This window comes from Anopheles aquasalis, chromosome 3 (genome assembly GCF_943734665.1).
Source record: "Anopheles aquasalis chromosome 3, idAnoAquaMG_Q_19, whole genome shotgun sequence".
Taxonomy (NCBI): domain Eukaryota; kingdom Metazoa; phylum Arthropoda; class Insecta; order Diptera; family Culicidae; genus Anopheles; species Anopheles aquasalis.
In genome coordinates, this window is record NC_064878.1 from 41,626,564 (window position 1) to 41,650,257 (window position 23,694).

Genomic DNA, 23,694 nt, shown 5'->3' on the forward strand with positions numbered 1-23,694 from the left:
TTGATTGCAGTTTTGCTGCTACTAATAGCTTGGGGTTTGCCTGGCGCCTTGCCTTTTCCTTGCTGCTACCGCTGCACCTTGCATGCTGCTGCTACTGCAGCTATTCCTTCGTTGAGCATGGCGTGGCGTGGCAAGAGGGAAAGTTTGGCCACGCCATCGAACACGACGGAGCCGAGCTCTTTCTCCTGACGCTAACTCTCATTTCTCGCTCGCTCTTACCTGTGGTGTCCACGGTCGTTCCGTGTGGTCAGCAGCACCAGGATCCACTTACGATGCGGGGGACACGTGGTGTTGGTGGCCACGTCGAAAAGGGTGATGTTATGGCAAATTCTTAAACGAAGCGTCCGTGGCAATGTTCCTCAGTTCCTCGGCTAATTCCGGTGAAGAGGAGATAAGACGAGCGGACAAATGTTGAGGTAAGCCGCGCGAATGTGTTGGCGCGATAATAATGTCACCCTGATTGGGAGTGTAGCCAACCCCGGACCACCAACCAGCTGTTTGACGAAGCACAACCACGACGCGACGCGACGACGGCCACGGATCTCAGGCCAAAACCTGTTCCTCAAGGTACGCACCAGCGCTGGCCGGCGGAGGACATACACGCGAGGGGGCGGAGGAGTTCCTACTGTCCGCCGTACGTAATTGACGTAATGCAATGGTGATGGTCGAGCGGCACATACGTAATGTAGGAATATTTGGTGACACGACGATCGCGAAAAGGAACTGCGGTTTATGCGGATTGACTGGATCACCTAACCGATGGTCGATGGCCGAGGTATTTTATCACGGTAGCAGGTGTTGCAGCACACGACGACGATCTTCACGCTTCGCACTTTGCCCTCTTCTTCTTCCCTTTGCTGACCGATGATGCGCAACGATGATCGATGACGAAAAGAGGCTGCTGAGATTTCCACGAGGGAATATCACGCACAAACTCACGAACGGCGTTTCACGACACGGGCCTCCTACGTGGCAGGCACGGTTGCGGCAAAAATACTCCGACGAACCGACGAGAATACGGAATTCCTCACTGACCAACGCGATCCGATCGGCCCCCCGCACTTCCGCCGCTGCTCTTCACGGTTCCGCTCTCTTCTAGACACGACGACGACCCACCACGACACCTTGCATCTCGTCGCTTGGATGAAAGTCCGATCTTCCAGCACCAGCACCACGGCCACTGCGACGCGAACGATTTGCCCGGTTAATCCGATTTAATCCGAGGCTTGAACGGAATGAAAATCACTTCAGCGAACCATTTCCCTCACCCAGCTACGTTTTGCTTTGGAGTGCGCCCGACTGTTGCCATTCCATCGACCATCACTGTAGCTCGCCCAGTTTACGGCACTCACGTTGAGGTCGAATTCAATCTGAAGAGCGCTGGAGAGTCATAGCATTTTTTTTAGTAAAACGTTGTGTGAATTGTTTTACTTTTCTTCTTCTCAAGGCCATATTTTAAAAACGTGAATTAAGGTTTTGAGAAGGGAGGTGGATAATCTAGTATTATGATCAAAAGCGTTATCTACAATTGCACCGCTACGCGATCGGTTTGTGGAGGCCTTGAGCTAGTTTTTAAACAAATCGCCAGCCCCCTTAAACCGCCGCCCCATCCCCAAAAACGGAACCAACCAAGCGGAAATGATCGAAACTGAACTGATTTTTAAATTTTGGCGCAAAGAAAACTGTTCGCTAACGTTGAATGAATCATACATTTCTTTCCAACAACAATCGTACGATTATTACGCCACTCCTGAGGTGAACAGACGGAGGATTTTTTGCTACGAAACAATCCTCCTCAACCGTGGGCATAGTTTTGTTGGTTTGGAATGAATTGAAACCATTTTGGAAAGAATCTTGAGAACTTACTATTGCTTTATTTATCACAACTTCATTAAGTAGCAATGGGATGCAAAATTATCATTCGCTCACAAGCTATTCCCGCTGTTCACAATTCGGAAGATCATGATCCTGTCCCTCCCCGCTAACTTAAACCTTATCAAGTAATTTAACACGAACACGCGCGCCGTACACTTTAAAACACGCCAGACAAACAGTTCCGCACTACTATATGCTCAACATGCGATTAATGCTATTCAAAACGCAACTACTTTATTGCTCCACTAGTGACGAGCCATGCCCTCAGTCGACAAATGCCATTTTCCAATACCTTGCACCACTGCCCCCCTTTATTCCCGATCAGTTTGCGTTCTGCAAAGAAAAAAAAAAAGGTCCACGGGTTAGAAACGGTCTTACCAAACACTACAGCTGGAGAGAAAGAATCTCTTGGCAGGACTTACGGCAGGATCACGCTTGCCAAACTTGCTCCAGAATGTTACGTTGCACTTGGTGCGCTTCCCGGTTTGCTTGTTGAAGATGGAGCACACATCGAACGGGGGACAGTACAGGTGCAGCGAGACGGCTACATCCGTGTGGCTCGGATTCTCGACCCGATGGAGCCCCAACGTATCGTTAATGTAGCACACACCGTTCGTTTCGAGAGTGCTGCGGGAGAGCTCCTCCAGCTCGTCCCCGTTGTACTCCTGTTCCTCCTGGTGCTGGCCACCGGTCACCACGTTGCCATTGCCGATGTCCGCCTTGCAGTCCTCACTGACGGACGCATCCTTTGGCCAGGCGTAGCGCGTCTCCATCAGCTGTCCCTTCAGCATCTTCATGAAGCAGTGCGAATCAGCATGATCGTGGATGGCCGACGCGTGGCCCTCGTTCCAGCACAGTATCATGAGATTGTATTTACCATTTCCAGCATCCACAAGGTTCCTTGTATAGCTGCGTGGTGGAGAAGAAGAATGTGGAAGATTATTAATAGCTATCTGGCAGAAATAAAACAGAAAGAAAACATCGATACGCCAACAACACATGTCGCTGCAATTGTGATGCTGACAAATTGCCAACTCATCAAGAAGCTGCGCGACGCGTAAATCACTCGTCAATAATGACCAGACAGCACAATCAACTATCGAGTGATCAAGAGAAGATGGAACGTTGCCGCGATAAGTATACCGACGGAGCGACGGAACCGCATTAATGCTCTCCTTTCATGAGGGAGGAAGGGAGGAGTAAAGCATGGAATGCCATGGCGTGATATCATAAATACCCCCCACGAACTCGGCCACTGCACGGTGAAACCGATTCAAACTGAATCCCCCGGCACCACAAAACGGAGAGATAAACGGAGCCCATGCGGCTGCCAAAGGATTAGGGCACGGTCGCTAAGTAACAGTGGGCCATAGAACTACGCAGAACACGGCACAGCCTACCTGCCCGTGAGTACAATAAATTAAGGCGAATCTAATCAACATCTGCCTGTTGTTGCCTAGCGGCTCCACACAACCTGCCAGCCATTCTTATCTTAACCGACCAGTGTCCGGCTGTCTGGATAATCAACCCGGTTCCATTCTGTCCCCCCGTTCTGTGTGTATGTTTATGCATCTCTCTCTCTCTCTTTCTCTTCGTATGGCCCAAGGGAATACCGGAAACATGCCCCGGAAACTACTTACCGGAAACGGTCAAACTTGGCAAACTTGCGCCATTCGGCTGGGTTCGATTCGTAGCTCAGCATCAGATGGTTCACGTACTCGATGTTGACGTGGTCCGAGTCGAAGGTTTGTCGCAGTTCACGTATCAGATCGGTTAGCGTCTCGCATTTGCGGGCGTTCTTGAGCGGTTTGTCGATCCCGGTAAAAGTTTTCGTCAGCTCGCGAAGATATTTTTCGCCCTCGCGATCGCCCGACGTCGTCGAGGAATCTTTGTCGCCATCGAGCTGGTAATGGTTGTTGTTGTTGTTGTTGTTTTCCAGCACCACCAGTGACGTCATGATGTTTTCTTTTATGTAAACCCGCGAGCCTGATAATGGACCCTTTCCTCTCGTGCCAGTGATCGTCTCGAGATGATCGATGGTGGGGCAACTGGTCGTTGGTCGCTTGTTTGGACCGGTGGCTCGTATTCTAGGGAAGGGGGTATTGGCAAAACACAGCTATTAAGTCGTTGTTTAATTGTGCGTTCTTATCGATCGACTAGGGCGACGGGCCAAGATGGCAGCAGGGGTCGTAAATGCGCTTGACGCGAGTGAAACGGCCAAGTCTCTGTAGAGTGCAAGCTGCCCGTTGTCGCCCGTTTGGATCGCGTATGAATGCGATTAACGTTACGGCAGGCAGGCAGACAGGCGGCCAGTGTCCAACTATGTCAGCACTGTACGGCGGCCATTTGCACACAAGAGCCTCTCTGCCATGTTGCCATGTTGGGCAGGTTGAACAGCCGAAGCCGAGTCACATGAGTGCGGGCGAATAGGCTGCAAAAGATGCAGCAGCTTGCTGCAGCTACAAAGATCGTTACAGGCTCTTAACTATGCGTTCGTACTCGTTCGTAAGTACCTGCACCGGGCGACCACTGGGACGAGGATGCGTTCGTTACGATCTGTTCTGATGATCCATTAGTGGCGCGGCACGTTTCGAAACACCGCGCGAATGGCCGCACGATTGTCAACGGGGAAAGGAAAAGGGAAGTGTTCGCAGGCCCGTGCTAACCATTCGCTGCTATCAGCTCAAGTGCAGCAAAGTAATAACAATTTGTAGCAAGGTCAATATTATAGGCTTCTAGTTAAAAAGCACTGGTAGTTTGTTATTTTGATGCTGCCAATATAACAGGCGATAAGCTTGCGTCTCCCTCCCTCTCTCTCTCTCTCTCTGTGATCTGCATCACCGTTCGTTTGATTGAAAAAAATCACTCACAACCCTCATGTCCTCCGCGAGCTAGCCCTCGTATTGCACTCCAAACTCCATACTCTCACCCCTTCTGATCATCTACTATTGCACCTGATCACACACGATCACAGCGTCCGAGATGCTGCGCCCCACCTTATGCACGGTGTACATGGCACTGCGCTTCCGTGAACTTTCTCATTCCCGGCATTCCGCGAGCGATGTACAGGTGGGAATAACCCAATGAATGATCGTAGGGATCTCGTTTTCACAGGTCGATTGTCGAGCGAGTCCCCTCTTGACCATCATCTCGGTGTGTTGAGAATGAAAGTATACGGCACTCGTCCGCTGCTATAGTCAAGTGCCCCCTGTGTGCTTACCTCAAATACGTCTCGAGAGTATTCTGGAAATTCGTCACGGAGTGCCTCCGGTGGCGGTTGGCAGTCACTTCAGGGAGACACTTCAGATTACACCCTTGTAGCGAATTGCTCTTGCGGCGGGAGGCCAATTAATCAATGTGTAGACAACGGGGAAAAGTAGACAAACAACAGCTGTGGTGTTTACTATCTGTCGCACAAAACTCCTTAAGATCGCGGCGGTAGCGGCGGCGGCGACGGTATCGTCGGCTAAAGATCACGGACGGTCTCTTCACGGCACTTGCTCGACGATGAGTGAAGCCACATGGCACTAGGGCAGGTTAATTTAACTTTTTTTTTGCACAAAACACAGAAACAACCGAGCTGCTATCTCCCTCTCGTACGCTCTTATCAGTGAGCCTTCTCCTTTGAGATGCAGCGACTGCGTCTCCTTCTTCTTCTCCTCCTGGGCTTGCCGGAGTCACGTCAGACGGGCGGTGCGAGTGGAAGGAAGGTAGGAAGGGATGTTGGTGGATTGACCAGCTCGCGAGCACCTCCGCTGGAACTCCGGGCACACGGACACATCAGCGCATCGGCCTCGTACGCACACGATCGGCGGACGCACCCCCAAGGCTTGCGTCCAATCGCGTCCGTTGCACACGCCGCTGTGGTCGTGCGCGCGCGCGCCATCGGTCACCACCCACCGTCGGTGTCGACGTCACAGATTGGATTGCCGGAGGACGACGGGTTTGTGACGTGACCGGCCACGACGGTCACTCTCTCCCTCCACACGGATCAGCACACCGTTGTTGGGCGCACGACGGCATGCTGACGCGGGCGTGAGTCACTTGCTCTTCTTCTCAGCCACCTAATGTGCCCGTTCGCCCTTGGGATCGCCCGCGTCCCAATCGCGTTCTGCGGTATGGTCCCAGACTATGGTGATAAGACAATCGGCGTCCAACAGGAATCCCAACTTTCGGGCACGCTTGCTCCGGTTCTTCCGCACTTCTTGCTGGTGGCAGCATTCCCGGTCTCGGTTGTCTGCACGGACACAATCGGTTTCCCCCGGGTTGATGCAGGAGCATCCAAAACAATGTAGAAGCCGGAAAAAACCGGTTCCAGTGACGATCGAGGTGAAATGGAAATTCCACAGCTCCATGGGCAAACTTTACGATCTCCTTCTTCTTCTTCTGCTCTTCTTCTGTGACGTGCGCATGTCCTGGAGCGGATGTAGAGCAACCCTCGATCGGACGATGGTAAATTATGGTCCAGTTTGGCTGCACACGTGACTCGTCGTAAGGTAGTCTCGCCTCATCTTTACCGTCAATCAACTTCAATCTGTCTGCATATCTCTCCGTCTCTTTCTCCGACTCTGTGGGTTTTTGGGATGCACCGATGCTTATCACCGAGTCCATTGTCCTTTAGTCTGGCTTCGGAAGCATCGAGAAAAAACGATCAGCGGATTGGGTCGGATTCTGTGCGAGATAAGCTACCCTTTGTGCACTCACAAAGACGACCCGGAACACCTTTGTAGAGAGAATTTGTTCGTTATGCAACTTGTATACGGTATGAAAATTAAAAGGAATGTTTTATGGATTGTTTATGTCACACACGTGGTTTTATCGCCTTAATTCTCAGAGGCTTATCGTGTGATAATCGTTCGCGATCGAATGTGGCATTTCAGCAATGGCTTCGCTTTGGTGACCCAATTTGTGTGCTGGCCACGTAACTTAGCCATAGATACCGGGCCGGCCGGTAGGCATAGAACATGCCCGCGAAAACAATCACCAGGCACAGTAACCAACCACAATTCCGCTCCATTGCGCATTCACTTGTTTACCATCCGCGTTGATTGAAATCCAACGTGGGGCGACCGTTATCACCGACACCGACACCACAAGGAGCCAATCAGGGGGACGGAATAAAAACTCATCGTTCGACCGCCGAAAATGGAGCGATATAGATTCAATTACACAGGGCAGTATCGGAATCCGTTTTGGTGGTGACGAACAACCGTTTGCCAAATCGTCGTCGTATGTTTCACGTAAACAAGCCTCGGTTCTGTTGTTTGTTCAGCCCGATATCGATTGTAGATTTTCGAGCGTCACCCCGGGGGGTGTTTAAACCGGTATTTGAAGACGCACTAATCGCTGTTTGTCACGTTTTGAGCAGGATTAGATTATAGATGAGGTCGTTGGACCTTGTTGTTTCTGTATCCTTTTACGCGGTTGTTATAGTTGATTCTATCATCAGAAACAATTATAAATTAATAAATGTTTACACACTGCCCATTGCACGATCATATTGCAACATCAGATTGATCCTTTGCATCTCGTAGTTGAGACAGCATTTTCTGTTAGCGCTCCATCAACGGTAACTTTTGCGATAAGCTGAAACTGGTAACATTAGCAATTACCTCCTCGAAGGGATCCTTATTTGAATATTAAATCAATTTTATCAACCCAAAATACAATCTTCTCAGGCGGCGGATAGTAAATGAAGGAATTGTTGCAAAGCGTTTAATAGTAATAAAAACCACATTAAAACGCTCGTTAGGAGAATTTGTAGGGCAAAAGGACCGTCAAATAATCTGAAATCTTTAAAGATTCTAAAACTTGGTTTGTTAGTAAAGAGCTTAGCAGCACATGCTACTCTTTAATGACGTACAGATCGAGCCGCGACACCGGGATCTACATTTATTCCCTTCCGCAGACGTCAAGCACGGATTAGCGACAAGCGGGGATTTCAATTCATTCATTCACGTTTACCCTCTTGAGATAAATGTACGGCGAAACTTCACACAAGTCGTCACAGAAGGAGACATTCTTTTGCCGAATGGTTCCTACTTAGACAGGCCTTTGACTATGAGAGGACACATTTCAATCCATCGGCAATCATTGAGCTTAAAGATAGCGTCGTAAGGATCGAAGTTCATTTAGATGATTGCTTACGAGGGTTCGTTGTCTAGTGCCTATTAAAATAATCTGGTGTTTCGGCGATTGTTTAGCTGACGACCTGTTGATAAAATACATTATTGTATTATGAATTTCAATCAGTCGATTTTATTACGAATTTTATAATAACAATCTACTACCCGAGATACTATCTGTTCAACATACAGGAAAGAATGGCACAAAAAAGCTTTAGAAAGAGGGTTTACGGGGTTAAAATTATTTAAATTACCGTAATGGAACCTTGCCTTGTGCGTTGCTGCGTGTCTTCGTCAATTGTAGTTTGTCGGCTGGTGATATGCTTTGATAGTGTAGAAAATGCGGGTTTTCCAACTTATAGTCCCATTTCAAGATTAAAATTATCTGCTTCCAGATAGAATACTATTTTAGAATTGAATATTTGTTGACACTTTATTGTTATCTAATTCCTCTACTGCCCACACGCGTCGGATCAGTAGTGAGTAAAGCGTAACTGGCCATGGGGTGTGGTACACGGGGTCTTGGAATAATCGGTTTATGCAATGGTTTTACACTATTCACGCTATGCAATACACATATTCACGTCATAATTAATGCGATGTATGATTGAATATTAAAATACATTTGTATCTGTCTGGAACTGAGATGGGAGGCGCGGAACCGGGCCGATTGAGTTTCGCCTGCTGCTGGCGTTGCTCGGGCAGCTTATCGGTTGCTCCGTTTGGACTGTCGGAATGATTTTTCAATCTCAAACTGGCGCACATCCGTACGCTCGAGGAAATCGCGCCGCTCCAGGAACCCATCCTTGCCCTTGTTGTGTGTTTGCAGTTCCTCTTCGATTCCTTCCTGCCGCTTGAACCGGTTCCAGTCGAGTTTGGTTTTCTCTAGGGTACTGAGTTGGTTTTTCTTGCCAATTTGATTTAATACTGATCCAAGTCCTCCACCACGACTGGGCGGAGCATTTGCTGCTTTCGGTGCGGTTGATGCTGCTGGTGAGGATCCTTTCGGTGCGTTGCCTTGGCTACCTCCCTCTTCTTCTGTGACCACTACCCGTTCTCCGGCAAACTCAAAGATCTTCTCGACCGTTAACTTCTTCTCGCTTTCAGCCGGTTTTCTCACCGCTGGAACGACGGGTTTCTTTGATACGGGTGCTGCTTTGGTCGCTTCAGAAGCCTTGAGCGTTGTGCTTGTGGTGGTGGATTTAGTTTCATGCGTACTGCTGTTGCTGCTACCACCGAGAAAGTCCGCCCACAGTGCATCGGTCCGGCGTTTTTCCTCCTCCTCATCCAGCTCTTTATCCTCTTTCGAGTCACCACTTCCTTGGTTGTCCGCCTTCCCAGCTTCCCGTTGATCGAGCGCCGTTTTCGATGCCTTGGAGCTCTTGCCAGCGCCCGGCTTGGCCGCTTTCCGCTTACGCTGCGAACCACCGGTTTTGTTCGTTTCCGCCTGGTCGTCCTCTAGGGGCTCATCATCTTCCGATTCCGGATCGCTTCCGGAATCGGCGTCTTCTTTATCGGGTCGGAAATCCTCGTCACTAGCATCGCTGTCGCTGGAATATTCCTCCTGGTTCATTGTAGTCTGCAAGAGAAACGATTGTAGAATCTGCCGTACGGAGTCACTCGACGGGCACTTACTTTTCACACACAATAATTACAAGGAAACTTACAATAATTACACAGTACAACAAAAATAACAAAAAATGCCGCATCCAAAAGGTGTGTGGAGTAATTGTCAAAATTGTTGTAGCGCGATATTTGAATTGCGGTGTAAACGTGTCGGTTAGGGTTTCCGGATTCTTATGAAATTATACAGATATTTAAAAACTATTCAAAAGTGTTCCAAAATCAATTCCAAAGCAAACAGCACAGATTTTCCGAGTTCAGGTCGCGAGTTTTCTCCCTTTTTGGCACGCCTCCCCCGATCAGCAATCAGAGTCAAAAATGGTGATTTTTTTATACTGTGGTTTATCTTCAAGAAAGCAACTTTCCAGAAGTTCATCCACCTGCTTTGTGACACTAAGGATTTGTGCTGGAAGGGTACACAAAAAAGCAAAAGCAACAAAGCGTTGTTTCGACTCCAACACAATTAATTGTTGGAGTATTTCGCGCTGTAAACTGCCCATATTTCGGCTGCTCCTCGTTCACCCGTAACTCCTGCCCATCCTGGCTGGCCGAAGAAACAAGTGCATCCCTCCCGAGTCCTCCCAACCAACCCCCAAGGTTGGAGCTTTTAGTGAAGGTCCTTGCGCCCCGCGTTCCTGCGATCGTTTTTGGGCCAACAAAAACGAGAGTGCAAAGGTCGAAATGTTGTCCGCTGCACAAAACAATCCCGCAACGCGTCGGAATTGCTAGCTGAAATAAGTTTGTGAAATCGGTTCGCCCCGTTCCGTGCGCGTTCCACCGTGTCATTGTTTTTGTTGTTCGTGAAAGGAAAAGGGAAACCACGGCACTGGGAGCCGCGTTCCGTGTCGTGCACTGCGCAAAACAAGGATAACGAAGGGCGCTGTTCGGGTGAAGCTGGTGCGGCCACGGTTTCCGGATCCTAGTGGAGTGTGTTGGGTGTTGGCTCCAGAAACAAGTGTCCAGCAAGCGGCCTCAGCAACCTCAGGTCAGCGCCTTTCCCGTTTGCTGTCGCCGCTAGCCATCGAAGGGTCTTAGTCACATTTGGGGTCGATAAATGGAGAAACCAACGGACGGCACCAGCGGGAGAATAAGTAGCCGTTGTACATACATTTAGAACGTAAGTATTCGCCAGGATCGGGAGGATTGAACGACATCTGTTTTGGAACTGCAACTGGATTGATTGTTTCAATTGAAAATATGTAGTAGCCACAGCTTCTAGAAGAGCATAAATCTGTTACTGTAAATACTGCATCGATAAACATTAATTATAAACAATCAGCTTATTTCACGATATAACAGTATCTCTACTGGATTACTATACATCTTTTTCTGTGAAGTTTATGCTATCTTCTTTTGATGTATAATGTGCTAAGAAGCAATGGTTTGTTAACAAATATACTCTACCGTTTGTAGAGGAAATTAACAGTGCAAAACGTTAATTGTTTTCAGTAAAAGATGAGTCATGCTGTTGCAATGTTGGTTGTTGTGTTCCAAATTAATCGGCAACACGAACAAATGTTTGTAAATGAGAATGCTGAATCCTACTACCAACTAGCCTGGCGTACAGGAGAATTACTGTAAAATTGCTCTCCCAATGTTGAATATTCTATTAGAGACAGCTTACTTTACAATACTAACTATACCATCCCAAAGAAAATTAGCACAGTGACTGTACGTGGTCGGAGAGCTGTGCTTGAATATGGGTTAATCTATCAAAAGAATTAAGATAGAAAAGCCATTTTTTGTTTCGAGAAACGCACATAAACCAATCCAAAAGCCTACTCTTTCGTGTTTGGATTTCATGATGAAATTAACTGATGAGCACTTCATGGATCCCAAGAGAAGAGATTTCTTTATTTTATTGAATACTTTTAATGGGAGGATAGTAAAGAAACTACTTTGTCTTGTAGAAAAAATTGGACACTATCATGATAAATGTAGCATACATCTGATCAAATCAATCAACCTTCATTCACAGTTTTCTTAATAATTCATTTTTTTTTCTTTTTCTTGTTGTAGAACCACACGATGGTGCACAGTGGTGCGTTAGTTTCGCACTATCTGCTGCGACCATTATCAACCGCTGCTGCCGCCGCAGTCGCCCTCGCCGCGACCGTACCATTTTTATCGTCAGCACTCGGACCCAGCAGCGATCCGCAATCAGAGCAGCGGCCACTATCCTTAAGCGTGACGTCGTCGCTCGTATGTGAACGTCCTAGAGCATCGTATTCGTCGTCGTCGTCCGTAGTGTTAGCGTATCGGGCGATACTAAATTCAACGTCAATTCCAGTCGTGTCGGAAGGACACTTTGCCTCTGCTGTAGCATCACCATCACCACCACTAGACAATAGTAACGGCAGTGATCGAGACGTGCCGAAAGATACAAGCGCATCTCGAGCGCCTACGCCTTCACCCTTATCAACGAAGAGCTCCTGTAACAGCGACCCCCCCACTAGTTCGTTGCGTTGGTCGCTTAGTTCAAATTCCGTGTTCGAAACTCTTCACCTGAACTCCTATCATCATCATCACAATCGGGGACTAGAGCATCTACCTTAGGATAAGGCAGGCAGGCACCTCTTGCTAGTACCGTATAGCCCGTCGCGGCCATAAACCAGGGGGAACCCGCCCCCGTCCGTTTTGGGTACCAGAGGCGCAGGTGGAGCGGAACCTGATAATGTATGGCAAGGAGAGCATTTCGGAGCTGGACACGATCGCGAACGTGATAGGTTTGCGGGGCGTTGGGAGCTCGACGTTAATGACGTTCGTCGAGATGTGGTACCACATCTTCCTGTGGGCCCTCTTTTCGTCCATTTTCGTGCACACGTGTGCCGCGGTCATTGCATTCGTGACGCTGCGGAAGCACAAGTTCGGGCGCTTCTTCTCAATCTTCATCCTTGTGATGGGCGTACTGTCGCCGGCAACCGGTGGCGTTGTTAGCAGCACCGTCATTGCCTTCGTACACCGGGCATCCAACTTTCAGATGTCACCGATCATGGCGATGATCTGGGGCGTCGGGCAGACGATTGTGTCCGCCTGCTTCGGCTTTACGCGTATCCTAGCAACCCTGTAAGCGCGGTCCTGCATCCGTCTCACTGGGCGCATTGCACCAGGAGATCCTTCTGAAGACTGTTTTAACGCCTGCTGGCCTGCTCCATTCATGTGTGTCCGTGTGTGCGTGTGTATGTGTGCATGTGGAATGATTGTGATAAAAGTGCGTACTTTGCGCATCTCCAGGTGGGGGCAGCGAGATCAACAAGTTGAAATGGTAAACGATACACATCACAACACATCACCTGTAGAAGAGGAGAGGAGAGGAGAGGAGAGGAGCAGTTCAATCACACACTGCGCACGTTAATCCAGCAAATCCGTTGCGAACAGGTTTAGCATGAATTGGAGGAACAGTTTGAACATAAATCTTAGGAAAAATTCTAAAAAATACCAATTGTACTCTACAACACCGCTGACACGGATCTACACACGCGCACATACGAAACATGCACCTGTGCAAACGGAATAGCGGAAACAATAGGAAGCGCACGTCACGCTGCCCATGGATTTCGGCAAAAGCCACGAAGGATCGGTGTGATGATAAGGGAAGAATGGGGAGGGGGAAGAGGAGGAGGAAGGAGTGGCGCGGAAAGGGAAGAGTAATCTATACAAAATAGCCACAATTAATCTAGTAATCAACGGAGGCAAACGAATCGACAAATAGTGATGATCCAAATATCTTAAGTAAGCTACGCTAGTTATATTATACATACCGCATTCGTTGTACGTTGCGTAAAACTGATCTACGTTGGCGGTAAAGTATCACCAGGGCGATTACGGGGCGCAGTTCATCGTCGACACAAATTTGCGCGGGCGCCTCCCCGCAGCGATGGTGTCGGGAGGGGGGCGGGGGGATATACTCCCCACCCAAAGGCACACCAAAGGATGCACTGGAAGGCGTCGCGGTCGTCGGGACAGAACGGAACCAATATACTTTTTCGTGGAAGGCTTGTGGCATAGAGGCAAGGGAGAAGTTTTGATTTGTATATTTTGTCAGTTCTATAGTAGGATTTAGTCCGTTGAATCGCTTCGAGGGCGATTGGTATTTCCGTTCCGTAAATTCTGGCCCCTTCTTCCCACTCCTCCACCCAAAACAATTTTCCCAACACACCAAGCCATTTTTTTTTATTCCACGTCTCCACCAGGATGAGAGGATTAGTGTTTAAGTTTTACGGTGATCGATGATCGATAGTCAGCAGCTAACCTGGGAGGGAGCAAACGAGCGAAATAATGCAAATAAACTGAATCAATTCAACCAACAATTGTCGGGCTAGTTATTATATTCATGAATTATCTTTTGTGAGTAAAATTTGCCCACTCCTGTTCAAGCTAAACTTAACGCTGAATACACAATTTTAGGGAGATTACAGTTTTAAATGTTAGATCTTCCCCATGATCTTCAGTATAAGTTGGAAATTTGATTATTTTTGACGAAAAAATACATTTTTCTTGTTTTTCAAAATGCCGCTCGATTTTTTTTTAATTTCTCAACGGTATCATGCAGTTCCTCGCGGTATCATGCAATGCCTCACGGAGTCATGCTGTACCTCGCGGTGTCAAAGAACGGTTTATCAAAACAGCGTGGAAAACAACTTCTGATTTTACCTAAAAAAAACGTTGCAAACTATCGCAAAATGTACCTAATGTACGATACCAACGAACAGGGAGAACGTGTGTACACGTTGAAGGTAAGATTCACGGCATCAATGACCGCAGGGGCAACAAATAACCGACTCGCGCCTTCTCTTGCAGAAACATAACCCCGCTGGCACGCCGACCCAATCGGCGCACCCGGCCCGGTTCTCACCGGAGGACAAGTTCTCCCGCCATCGGATCATCATCAAGAAACGTTTCGGGTTGCTGTTGACCCAAAAACCGGAACCCGTCTACTAACCATCGTTTCAAGGTGGTTCGGATTAAACATGTATTTTTAAGGAATAAAGGGGAAAAGCTACTGAATCTACACTTTGCTTTGGGTTTATTTCAAAGGGAACGGGATTACTTTAGCTTCCGGCCCATGCCGACGGTATAATCGTAGAGTTTCGTGTTCAGAAACTCACCGCGCATATCAAGCACGTAGAAGAGGGCACGATTTTTTATCTTTATCGGTACGGTCACCCGAGCGGCCTCTCGCGATTCCTGGGCGGAAATGCACTTCAACGGTACGTCCATGATCCGGTTGGTTCCGAACGGGGCGTACGTTACTACGCTGACTTGGTCGCCACCCTTTCGCAGTACCAGATAGCGAACGGATCGAAGCGTGAACATCCAGGAAGCAAACAAAATACCGTATCCTGTAATGAGAAGGAGGGACGGAATCAGGATTAGCAAAAAGGCATTCCCAACAACGCACTCCATGCCGTACCAATGAAAAAGCACATGATGGCTATACTGTTCCGGTACTTGTTTTCTCCCAGATTGATTTTCTTGTACAACGGTGCTTCCTCCGGCTCGGCATCCTGCTTCACCGGGGCATCCCGGAGCGTGGTGTACGAAAAGTGGCACAAGTAGCCCCAGAAGAGGAACTGTGAGACGGCGAAAATGTTTAAAACTTTAAAGAACCGAGGATTCTCGTACTTGAACAGCATCACATCTTTGGGCACTCGTGTGTTCACATCGTACACGCGATTGGCCGCCGGCGAATTCGAATGCCACCGGTAGAAACTGGAACGAATGTGGCCACCCGGCGAGAACCGAGTGCGTATGCTGTTCGCCACGGCCGTGGGCCTTCCACAGAGACTGAGGGAATTTAGCAGCCTTAAAATCATACTGTTTTATGACTAAACGAACTTAAAACGAATCGAATTGGGGTCGTTTCTTGTTATCTAACTTTCGTGCGCCCCCATAAACAAAGACCGTGTTTTTGTACAAAATTATTGCCATTCATTCGATCGTCAAGTAAGCGGAGGGTCCTTGCCACAAAGGGAGAGTTTCCTTCCTGAAATGAAGTTATATTCGATTTAAAAAATTAACAATCTCTTCTACCTTATCTCACGAGAAGATACGATACTGTTTTACTTAAGTAAACTCTATCAATTTAACCCAGTAAATGTTCAATCATCGATGATCGAGTTGAATTTTGACCATCTTTGATCACGTTCCCACGTTCCGACCACAGTGCCACTTTTTTGCTGCTGTTGCAACAAGTATCCCTGCTCGGATTGCAGAGTCAGCCGATCGAATCGTAAACTGCGTATCCTGATTCCCATGAATAACGATTTATCGTAAAAAAGAAGAATCTTTTCTGCCTTGTGCTGTAATGGGTGGTCCTTTATGCTGAAATGGGTAAATAATCACCCTTGATCCATATATTATTACTAGCTGGGGTCATTGTACGATGTCCACGGGGTAATGCTAGAATCCGTTGGGTAAAAGCAGCCTGCTGAACAATTAACAGGTTTGCTGATCATCTGCTATCGCGTTTGGCAGTCATTCCAACCAGAAACATAACAAATACCGCTGGTTATCTATAAAATCTTATCAAATTTAGTACGAACAAGGGAACTGTCAAACTGGTGTCAAATTATACGAGGCCAAAGTTGGTGTAGCAGTGGAGAAGCTCGGACGTGTACTTGGGGTCCTTTCTTGTTGGAGGGTCATAAGGTAAGCCAAAATCAGGTTTTCTTAAACTTTTTGCACTTTCTGTCCAATTTCCGGGTTTGTTTACTTTGTTGCGTAGATTCGGCTTTATTGTTTACATTTGCTTGGCGGTGGTTCACCGTTTTTGCTGGGTTTGCTGTAGTTTGTAAAGTTATGGTTTGTTTTTGTTTTTCTTGAAAACTTATCGTACTTATTCGCGCCTAGTATATACGCGATTTTATATGAGGTTGCGCATTGGTCATTGGACTCTCTTGTCCTCGACGACGAGCATTGCAGCGGTTCTATATTAGGAACAAGGCGGTTGTTAAAAAATGCCGCGCGTCATTTAAGGTTTTTCTCATTAATATTTGCTTGGTAAAGTAGGCGATTTTTTTTGGATTTCGATCGCGCCAACCAACACACCGGTGGCTAAATACACAGCACCGATGTGTGCGTGAAGCCGGCGCGAAACACGAAGCGGCGAGTATGTTATGTAGCGGCCTACTTTGTATTAGCGAAACTTTAAATTACGATAAGTACAGTAAGTTAAATATAACACTTTTGGGCTATGAATTCTTGATAACCAATCGTATACGACTTTATATAACAATATTTCATATCTTAGATTTACACTAATTTTTATAAAAACAGTTTAATATAAATGTTAGTTAACTAATTCATTTCTGGTATCAAAATAATCCGATATCTCGCATTTCGTTAGAATCTTGCACTGAGACTGACGGAGAAAGGCAATTGAAGAGAGTGAAATAGTGAGATTTTGTTTAGTTCTGCGTGGCATTTGTTTGCTGCCTTTCGTTGCTCACTAACGGGGCCAAAGTAATTTTTATACCTCCCAATATCTGTCGAACGCAATCTGTTTTTTTAACTCGTTGGTCTTACTTTTCCTTTTATGATCCTACCAGATGTTTGGTAGCAACTATATAGTGAAAATGTATAACAACTATACAGTGAAACGCTACTCTAGTGTCGTTTTTGGGGAGGTAAATCCTTCGAAGGTTCGCGTATATCATTATCGTTTTACAATACATCATAAGAAGTCTGAACATTTTCGCGTTTGTCTTCTTATCCAGGTCTCATATAAGGCATGAAGCAGCCTGTATAGTTAGGTAATATAAGGCGAATGTTTGTAGTAGACGCAAGCTAATACAACAGCTGTCAAACTTCGGGCTCGGTTCGTGCGGTTCCAAGTGCGAGCCGAACGCAATCCGAGCGAGATAGGCATACATTTTTGGTCTCGTGGTAGGATTTTTTGTTTTTTTTTAAGTGTCTTTTGTTGGTGTTAGTCGGAGTGGCGGAGTAGGCCTCGTTTTGCACTTCTTTGTGAGGTTAGTAACTGAGCAGAAGTACAAATTTCCTTCTCTTGTTGTGACTAGTTGTGACTGGAAGGTTGCCGTTTCTCAGCCAAAAGGTAATTAGCGCATTTGTTATCCAGTTACTTTCCCCTTCTTTCTTTCCTCGTCGCGTTCGATCGTTCTTTATTACAACTATCCTTTGCGAGGATGGTTTCTTTCTGTTCTATTTTTTTTTTACTCCCGTTGCTTTAACATTAGCACTCGGAGCGTTTGGGATCCGTTTTTATGCCATTCGCGGTGCTTTTCGCGTTTGCGCCAACTGTGTACGCGCGGAGGGGTCACGATTGACCGCGTATTTTTGCCAAAGTGGCACAAACAGATGTTTACTGCAACCATCTGTGTCGATCATTATTTGTGGACTGATCTGTTGAACTGTTGTTTAGAAATATCTAAGCCCTAGCCCTTCCATACCACTCATGCGTTCGATCGGGAGTATTTGGTTAGTTCCAGTGACCGATAAGACCGATTGATAAAGTTTTGTGGAGTCTTCCTCTGGGGTTGAAGAATCTCAAAAATAATCTTTAAGGATCGGTCCGTTTCGTTGCATACGAACGATGTTTACGGGGGTAGCGAGAAAGGGGAGGAAATGAAGACGCGCATCTTTTCACAACTACACTCACAACAACTTTTTCAAAAGGCCGCGCCACACGTAACGTTATCCTAGCGTGATTGTGAGTGCGTTTAGTCCTTATCGTCCTTCAAAGGATCCTAACTTTGTCGTGAAGGTGGATAAAAGTTCATTGAATGCTGGGTTGCAAATCTCAACTCGGCCACGTACACATTTCTAAGCGTAAACGAGTTGGCTTTGCTTTTACGCTACGTGTGGCGCCACATAAACAACACGCGTTGGTCCGCCCGCGCTCCCACCGTTCCCGCTCTGCCCGGATCTCCCACCTTGCGTCACCAAGGAAACCGAGGCGGGCTGTCATGTTGGGTGGGTTTTGTGTTGTTACGGTTGATTTTGGGCGGTTTTGGAAAACGCTGGCATTCGCGTGATAAAACATTTGTGCAACAAAATGTGAATTAAACTGTCCCCCTTTTTCAGATAGAACCGAGGAGCTGTTCTCTGTGGTATGGTGTTTGCCAGGACCTGCTACACATCTTTCGTGGGTAAGTCTTCTGAAACGGGATTAAAAAGAGAGAGATAGAGAGAGAGAGAGAGAGAAAGTGATTTGTGCAACAACAGTTTTCTTCGCCCCAGATAAGTTGAAATGCTGAATGATGATGGAAGTTGATCAACCAACTACGGCTACCGCAGAAACGGAAATTCAACCCGATGCCGATGATAAAGAACCACCAGCAGCGGCTTCTGGCTCCAACGGTGATAATCTTCCGGTCAAGGAAAATGAGGAGATGGAAGCACTTGTCATAACCGACAGTGAGGATGAAGAACAGCCGGTGAAGGAAAACGTTTCCGATGGTTCCAAAACGGCTAGCACCGGAGAACCGGCTGTTGAAGAATACCACAAAAGTTTGCCCACTTCCGATATATCAGGCATAGCTCCTCTGCGTTTATCGATCGATAAGGGGATTGTACAGAACGACGACAAACAGGATACAAAGGATGTGAAGGACAACGAACCCGTGCAGTGCGTCGAGGCCCGGGAAGCTGCTGCTACTGAACAACCGCCAAAACCAGCCGAGATTACTAACATCGATCTTACGGAGCTTTCTAGTGCTGAAGAGTCATTTACCAGTGATCCCGGTACCACAGTACAACCTCCACAGCAGTCACCGAAAAGACCAACCAAAATGAAGGTGGCAAAGGAAAAGAAGAAGGAACTGAGCCATTCCGAAATGACAGCCGAACAAATGTTGGCCTCGCTCATAGGAGGAACTCTCGAAGAATCTTCCGAGTCGGAAAATGAAGCTACGACCGAGGTGAGCGATATGATTAAACTCAACGATGATACCACTAGTGAACAGTGCAAAGACAGTGATCCTGCGCCAGCGCCAACCGAGTGCGGGAAGAGCGACGAAGTTGTAAGTAAGCCGGATGAAAGCCAAAAAGAAGTGTCGAATGAAGTATCGGTTTGCAAAGATCCTGTTGCTCCGGCCACCACTAGTGAAGATGCGACCCAAACAGGAACAGGTACAGACACAGCTGATCATGACAAGATCGAAGAAACGGATGATAATGTTGCCTCACCTGAATGTCGGGAACCTCAATCTCCGATCGGTGCTAATGAAACCTGCAATGATAAGGCCGAACTATGCGGTGAACCTGAATTTACACAAGAAGAGTGCTTTCTTGAAGAGTTACCAGAATCTGAGAACACAACGGCCCTGCCAGAGAATAGTTCTAAAGCCACTGCCGAGGACCAAAACGAACCGATCGTTTTGGATGACTATGAGATGGATTATTGTGAAGAAGAAGAGGAGGGTTATGAGATGGAGGAGGAGCAAGAATCAGAAAATGCCGATGCGGATGAATCAGATCAACCACCGAGAAAAAAGGCACGGCCATCGACGTTATCGCGGGATGAGGAGGATCTTAATACTGCCTTATCGGAACCCACACCACACCACAGTAATGAGCAGCAACCAACAGAAACCACCTCTGCCGAGCCTTCTAAGGATGTGACCCAAGTCGATGCGAAATCGTCGCAATCGGAGGAAATGGATACTAATGCAGCAGCAGAACCGATGGATGATAATGAGGAAGAATCTGATAAAGCGACGAATGCCGAATGCCAACCAACCGTCGAAGCACCGAGCACTGAGGAAGGCAAGCAACAAACAGACGTTGATTCTAAACGCTCAAGCACTTCTCGAGACCAGAATGAGATAATCGATCTGCGGCCACCAAGTCCGACAGATATTTTAATAATCGATGACGACGACGATGAGGAAAATATGCCAGAGGTGGCCGCTGTTCCTCCATTGGCAGCTGATTCCGGGAAATCGGTATCAGTCCCCGCAAAAACATCATCCCACTCGAACAGCGACGCCGGATCTACGAATGAAGTGGTGGAGCCGGATGCTGGGACAATATCGGAAAAGAAACCGAAGTTGGTTGAGCCTGTTTCACAGGAAGATGCTGATAAAGGTTCTGAATCGGCGAAAACGGAAACGAAGGACGACATTAAAGCAGCCGTACAAAACGGAACGGAACAGCAGAAGCCCAAGATTGTAATGAAGTTTTTGGAGAAATTGGGCAAACCGCTTCAAACCATGACTCGAAAGGATCTGGAGGAGCTGGTACTGCAGAAGGTGGCTGAAACGATGATAAACAAGAAGGAAATAACGGGTTTGCGGAAGGCGGTCGAGAAGCAGAACGAGCTGTTGATCTGGTTCCGCGAGCAATCGTACGAGATGACCAGACGGCTCAACGATCAGCGTCTAATCCATCAACGGCTCACACACGACATGGCTAATCCGGTGAACCGGGCAGTGATGCCCGTGCGTATAACACGAAACGTTGGATTGCAGGTTTCTCTGCAAAGGGATTGTAGCTGCACCTATGCTTTCGACCAAATGGCGCTAGAAGGAGGCACTTCTTCCGGCGAGCGGGCAGCGCTTGTGCCATGCAAGGAGGGCTCATCACAAACGGTGGAACCGCGGCTGCATACGGAGAAATCGGGCGATATCAGGACGTACTGCAACGCCATCGGACAGCCACAGATGAAGCCGAATCATGCCCAAATCGGGACCACCCTAAAGCGATCACCAGTGACACCGCAGCCAATTGCGAACGTGATTCGTGCAGCACAAATGACTAAAGTGACATACGTGCACTCAAACTCAAAGACCACTACCGTGTCTATGGGAATGCCGATTGCCCAACCGCAAACATCGGCCAGCAGCGTCGGTGTGCCCGTGCCGTCCGTGATTAACAAAGCGCTACGGATGCCGGGTCCGTCGTCAGGGCCTAGTACCGATCGACGTTCACTAACCAACACTCATCGGACGTCCACCGGGAGCGGTATCTCTGCCAGTACCATGGTAACCGCGTCGTCATCGGTTAACTACGCATCGAAACAAAACATTAGCAGCACGGCAAGTGGCATAGGTACTGGTGGTGCCAAAGCGATGAGCGCCACCACCAGCAGCATTTCGGGCCACAACATTTTTCGAAAAAAGTCCGTTCACAAGATCACTCCGATGCGTCCGCCTATACCGCAAAATATGCACAATACGCTTCAGGAACATGAGCAGTTGCTACGGGAACAGATTAACAGCCAGCAAGCCGAACGTCAGAGGCAACTCGATGCACGGTAAGTAAACTGCAGATGGGTAGCAAGCCATAGACGATAGTAGTTTTAATTGAATTTTCAACGTTTTCTTTTTCAGTAACGCGCTCGGGCGTTCGGCAGCCATGGTTCGTTCCCGGCCTAACGGCTCACCGAACATGCACTCTGCTGGTGGAGGGTTAGCAAAGCAGCTACTCGCCAGGATAAGGCCGGAGCCTAACGCATCATCAACTATCGACGCTTCGTTGATCGATTTGACGGAGGAGGATGATGGACCGAAGAAGTCGGTGCCATCAGCCATTACGAACGGTGTTAGTAGCGCACCGGCGCCTCCGTTCAATCGTAACCAGCAGAATGGGGTAGTTCGAACGATGGCCAAATTACCTAAAGCAATGCCGGTGCGCAGCACCGAACAACCGGCTCCACAGCAATCACGCACAGCAGGTGGTCAGCTCGGCGCAACGAATGGAAGCGGATCTGTTGGGCAGACAGCCCAAACCAAACCAAAACCGCCAGCCAATGCAACACAGCCGCGAACAGCGGTCATTGTGAATTCGGATCGTACAAACAAAGAGATAGCTGGTAAGTTTTTCTTTCATCTACCAACCCCCCGCTTTGGAGCGTTGCGTGGCAGCGGTATAAAACGGGGTTTTGATTAATCTTTAATTCTCTTGGTTTTAAATTCGTTATTGAGTGTGAGGTATTTCCAACTATAGATAATTTATGAATCAATCGATCGAGTTACGACTTAAAAAAAAGGATTTTCTTCTGTAAAAACATGGCCTATGCGTTATGAACTACGCGCACTAACCTACGCTACTTGTTTTCTTTTGTGTTTGCTCTCCAGCAAAGCGTCGTTCGGCAAGGCATCCGGCACCACCGCCCGAAGCTGTCCATCAGCGCAGCAATCCACAATCACTACCGCTACCGCGACCCGCAATACGCATCAACAACATCGAAACGGGTATCGTAATATCGTGGACAATGGATCAAACGCCGCTGTTTGCGACGGCGGAAAGGTACCAGATCTTTGCGTACCAGGAAACCACCGAACCACCGTCGACCGACATGTGGCGGCATGTTGGGGATGTGAATGCGCTCTCCCTGCCGATGGCCGTTACGCTGACGGATTTCCACGTGGACCAGCGATACTATTTTGCGGTACGCGCAATCGATGTGCAGGGTCGCATTGGACCCTTCAGTGAAACCCGAACCTGGAACGATCGGTCGGTGAATACCGTAGCAGTCAACAGCCAGCAGCAGCAGCAGCAGCAGCAGCAGCAGCAAAAGAACTAGAAAGGCTAGAAAGGAGTAGTTAATGTTATCGTTTATTTAAAAAAATGCTTTTCACATGGTTTCGCCTCTCCCTAGAACGAAGGACACCGGATTTCTCATCCGCGATATTTAAAAAAAATGTTCTGAATCCAAAGGAAACTGGTGGTATTTGAGTGCAGAGGGAGAATCTTATTCTCCATCGACGAGTAGAAGAAAATAGTTTTTAATTAAATCCGCCATTCATTTTTAGTTAGCAGCGCCTCGTTATAGTGTTCTTTTTGCAATGAATTAAATAAACAAATCCATAAACTCGTACCACCACAGGCACTTAAATTTGCTTCCACGCCGTTTCTAGATCGTCTTCAGCATAGATGTGGCTCTGCTATGAAATTGATTGAGGTCAGGCTCGGTCGTCCTTCGTTGGTGAACCATTTTCCAGGAAATCGAAGCGACAGCACGTGCCATTGCTGGACTGTTGACATTATGCCTCTGTTGCAGTATCTGTTCCTAAATACGTCAACAGCGCAGCCTTGGGTGAATAGTACGCAATAGTAGTATGCGCATTTGTACGGATTTTCGGTTGTAATCGTTTGCGACGATAGT

The 23,694-nt window shown here is 47.7% G+C and overlaps 8 protein-coding genes across 18 annotated transcripts in view; 4 read left to right on the forward strand and 4 right to left on the reverse strand.

The window, feature by feature from the left end:
- Positions 1-1,281, reverse strand: part of LOC126578618 (uncharacterized) — a 27,766-nt gene extending 26,485 nt beyond the window's left edge. For both annotated transcript variants that reach the window (XM_050241386.1, XM_050241385.1), the window contains exon 1: positions 220-1,281. The gene's annotated coding sequence lies outside the window, so the exon portion shown is untranslated. The remainder of the gene's footprint in view (positions 1-219) is intronic.
- Positions 1,282-1,854: 573 nt separating this feature from the next.
- On the reverse strand, positions 1,855-5,398 carry LOC126578621 (cysteine dioxygenase type 1). Of its 3 annotated transcripts, none has more exons than XM_050241387.1 (4): positions 5,096-5,398; positions 3,516-3,962; positions 2,298-2,784; positions 1,855-2,208 (listed from the first exon to the last, which is right to left on the reverse strand). In XM_050241387.1, the coding sequence occupies exons 2-4, from the start codon at positions 3,830-3,832 to the stop codon at positions 2,197-2,199; spliced, it is 816 nt and encodes a 271-aa protein (XP_050097344.1). In that variant the 5' UTR covers positions 3,833-3,962; positions 5,096-5,398; the 3' UTR covers positions 1,855-2,196. The 3 variants fall into 3 exon arrangements, with proteins under 3 accessions (XP_050097344.1, XP_050097345.1, XP_050097346.1); XM_050241388.1 differs by lacking the exon at positions 5,096-5,398 and adding an exon at positions 4,746-4,914; XM_050241389.1 differs by lacking the exon at positions 5,096-5,398 and adding an exon at positions 4,389-4,638.
- Positions 5,399-8,401: 3,003 nt separating this feature from the next.
- On the reverse strand, positions 8,402-9,710 carry LOC126575092 (craniofacial development protein 1). 2 transcript variants are annotated; one of them, XM_050235630.1, is made up of 2 exons: positions 9,668-9,710; positions 8,402-9,603 (listed from the first exon to the last, which is right to left on the reverse strand). In XM_050235630.1, exons 1-2 carry the CDS (start codon positions 9,707-9,709, stop codon positions 8,707-8,709), a joined length of 939 nt encoding a protein of 312 aa, XP_050091587.1. In that variant the 5' UTR covers position 9,710; the 3' UTR covers positions 8,402-8,706. The 2 variants fall into 2 exon arrangements, with proteins under 2 accessions (XP_050091587.1, XP_050091588.1); XM_050235631.1 differs by having other exon boundaries at positions 8,402-9,579; positions 9,636-9,705.
- A 1,841-nt stretch (positions 9,711-11,551) lies between these two features.
- LOC126576661 (protein PRRC2C-like) lies at positions 11,552-12,179 on the forward strand. Its single transcript, XM_050237966.1, has 2 exons — positions 11,552-11,560; positions 11,643-12,179. Exons 1-2 carry the CDS (start codon positions 11,552-11,554, stop codon positions 12,177-12,179), a joined length of 546 nt encoding a protein of 181 aa, XP_050093923.1.
- Positions 12,180-12,297: 118 nt separating this feature from the next.
- On the forward strand, positions 12,298-13,933 carry LOC126577082 (transmembrane protein 170B). The gene has a single exon (XM_050238491.1). It carries the CDS (start codon positions 12,298-12,300, stop codon positions 12,691-12,693), a length of 396 nt encoding a protein of 131 aa, XP_050094448.1. The 3' UTR covers positions 12,694-13,933.
- A 285-nt stretch (positions 13,934-14,218) lies between these two features.
- LOC126575777 (H/ACA ribonucleoprotein complex subunit 3) lies at positions 14,219-14,634 on the forward strand. Its single transcript, XM_050236641.1, has 2 exons — positions 14,219-14,359; positions 14,424-14,634. The coding sequence occupies exons 1-2, from the start codon at positions 14,306-14,308 to the stop codon at positions 14,562-14,564; spliced, it is 195 nt and encodes a 64-aa protein (XP_050092598.1). The 5' UTR covers positions 14,219-14,305; the 3' UTR covers positions 14,565-14,634.
- Positions 14,633-15,519, reverse strand: LOC126575776 (transmembrane protein 223). Its single transcript, XM_050236639.1, has 2 exons — positions 15,037-15,519; positions 14,633-14,965 (listed from the first exon to the last, which is right to left on the reverse strand). The coding sequence occupies exons 1-2, from the start codon at positions 15,437-15,439 to the stop codon at positions 14,670-14,672; spliced, it is 699 nt and encodes a 232-aa protein (XP_050092596.1). The 5' UTR covers positions 15,440-15,519; the 3' UTR covers positions 14,633-14,669.
- A 698-nt stretch (positions 15,520-16,217) lies between these two features.
- LOC126575774 (activating transcription factor 7-interacting protein 1) lies at positions 16,218-23,433 on the forward strand. 7 transcript variants are annotated; one of them, XM_050236638.1, is made up of 5 exons: positions 16,218-16,274; positions 18,669-18,733; positions 18,825-21,840; positions 21,917-22,398; positions 22,664-23,433. In XM_050236638.1, exons 3-5 carry the CDS (start codon positions 18,842-18,844, stop codon positions 23,110-23,112), a joined length of 3,930 nt encoding a protein of 1,309 aa, XP_050092595.1. In that variant the 5' UTR covers positions 16,218-16,274; positions 18,669-18,733; positions 18,825-18,841; the 3' UTR covers positions 23,113-23,433. The 7 variants fall into 7 exon arrangements, with proteins under 7 accessions (XP_050092595.1, XP_050092592.1, XP_050092591.1 ...); XM_050236635.1 differs by having other exon boundaries at positions 16,220-16,274; positions 18,669-18,737; positions 18,830-21,840; XM_050236634.1 differs by having other exon boundaries at positions 16,221-16,274; positions 18,810-21,840.
- Positions 23,434-23,694: the final 261 nt, after the last annotated feature.

Bases quoted from the DNA above. Each gene is read 5' to 3' on its own strand.
- LOC126575777 (XM_050236641.1), top strand. From the start codon at position 14,306: ATGTACCTAATGTACGATACCAACGAACAGGGAGAACGTGTGTACACG. The intron at 14,360-14,423 runs GTAAGATTCACG...CTTCTCTTGCAG, and splicing joins AACGTGTGTACACGTTGAAG to AAACATAACCCCGCTGGCAC.
- LOC126578621 (XM_050241387.1), bottom strand. From the start codon at position 3,832: ATGACGTCACTGGTGGTGCTGGAAAACAACAACAACAACAACAACCAT. The intron at 2,785-3,515 runs GTAAGTAGTTTC...TCCACCACGCAG, and splicing joins GCCAAGTTTGACCGTTTCCG to CTATACAAGGAACCTTGTGG.
- LOC126575776 (XM_050236639.1), bottom strand. From the start codon at position 15,439: ATGATTTTAAGGCTGCTAAATTCCCTCAGTCTCTGTGGAAGGCCCACG. The intron at 14,966-15,036 runs GTACGGCATGGA...TTCTCATTACAG, and splicing joins CATCATGTGCTTTTTCATTG to GATACGGTATTTTGTTTGCT.
- LOC126577082 (XM_050238491.1), top strand. From the start codon at position 12,298: ATGTATGGCAAGGAGAGCATTTCGGAGCTGGACACGATCGCGAACGTG.
- LOC126575774 (XM_050236638.1), top strand. From the start codon at position 18,842: ATGATGATGGAAGTTGATCAACCAACTACGGCTACCGCAGAAACGGAA. The intron at 21,841-21,916 runs GTAAGTAAACTG...TTTCTTTTTCAG, and splicing joins CAGAGGCAACTCGATGCACG to TAACGCGCTCGGGCGTTCGG. The intron at 22,399-22,663 runs GTAAGTTTTTCT...TTTGCTCTCCAG, and splicing joins TACAAACAAAGAGATAGCTG to CAAAGCGTCGTTCGGCAAGG.
- LOC126575092 (XM_050235630.1), bottom strand. From the start codon at position 9,709: ATGCGGCATTTTTTGTTATTTTTGTTGTACTGTGTAATTATT. The intron at 9,604-9,667 runs GTAAGTTTCCTT...TCCGTACGGCAG, and splicing joins TGTTGTACTGTGTAATTATT to ATTCTACAATCGTTTCTCTT.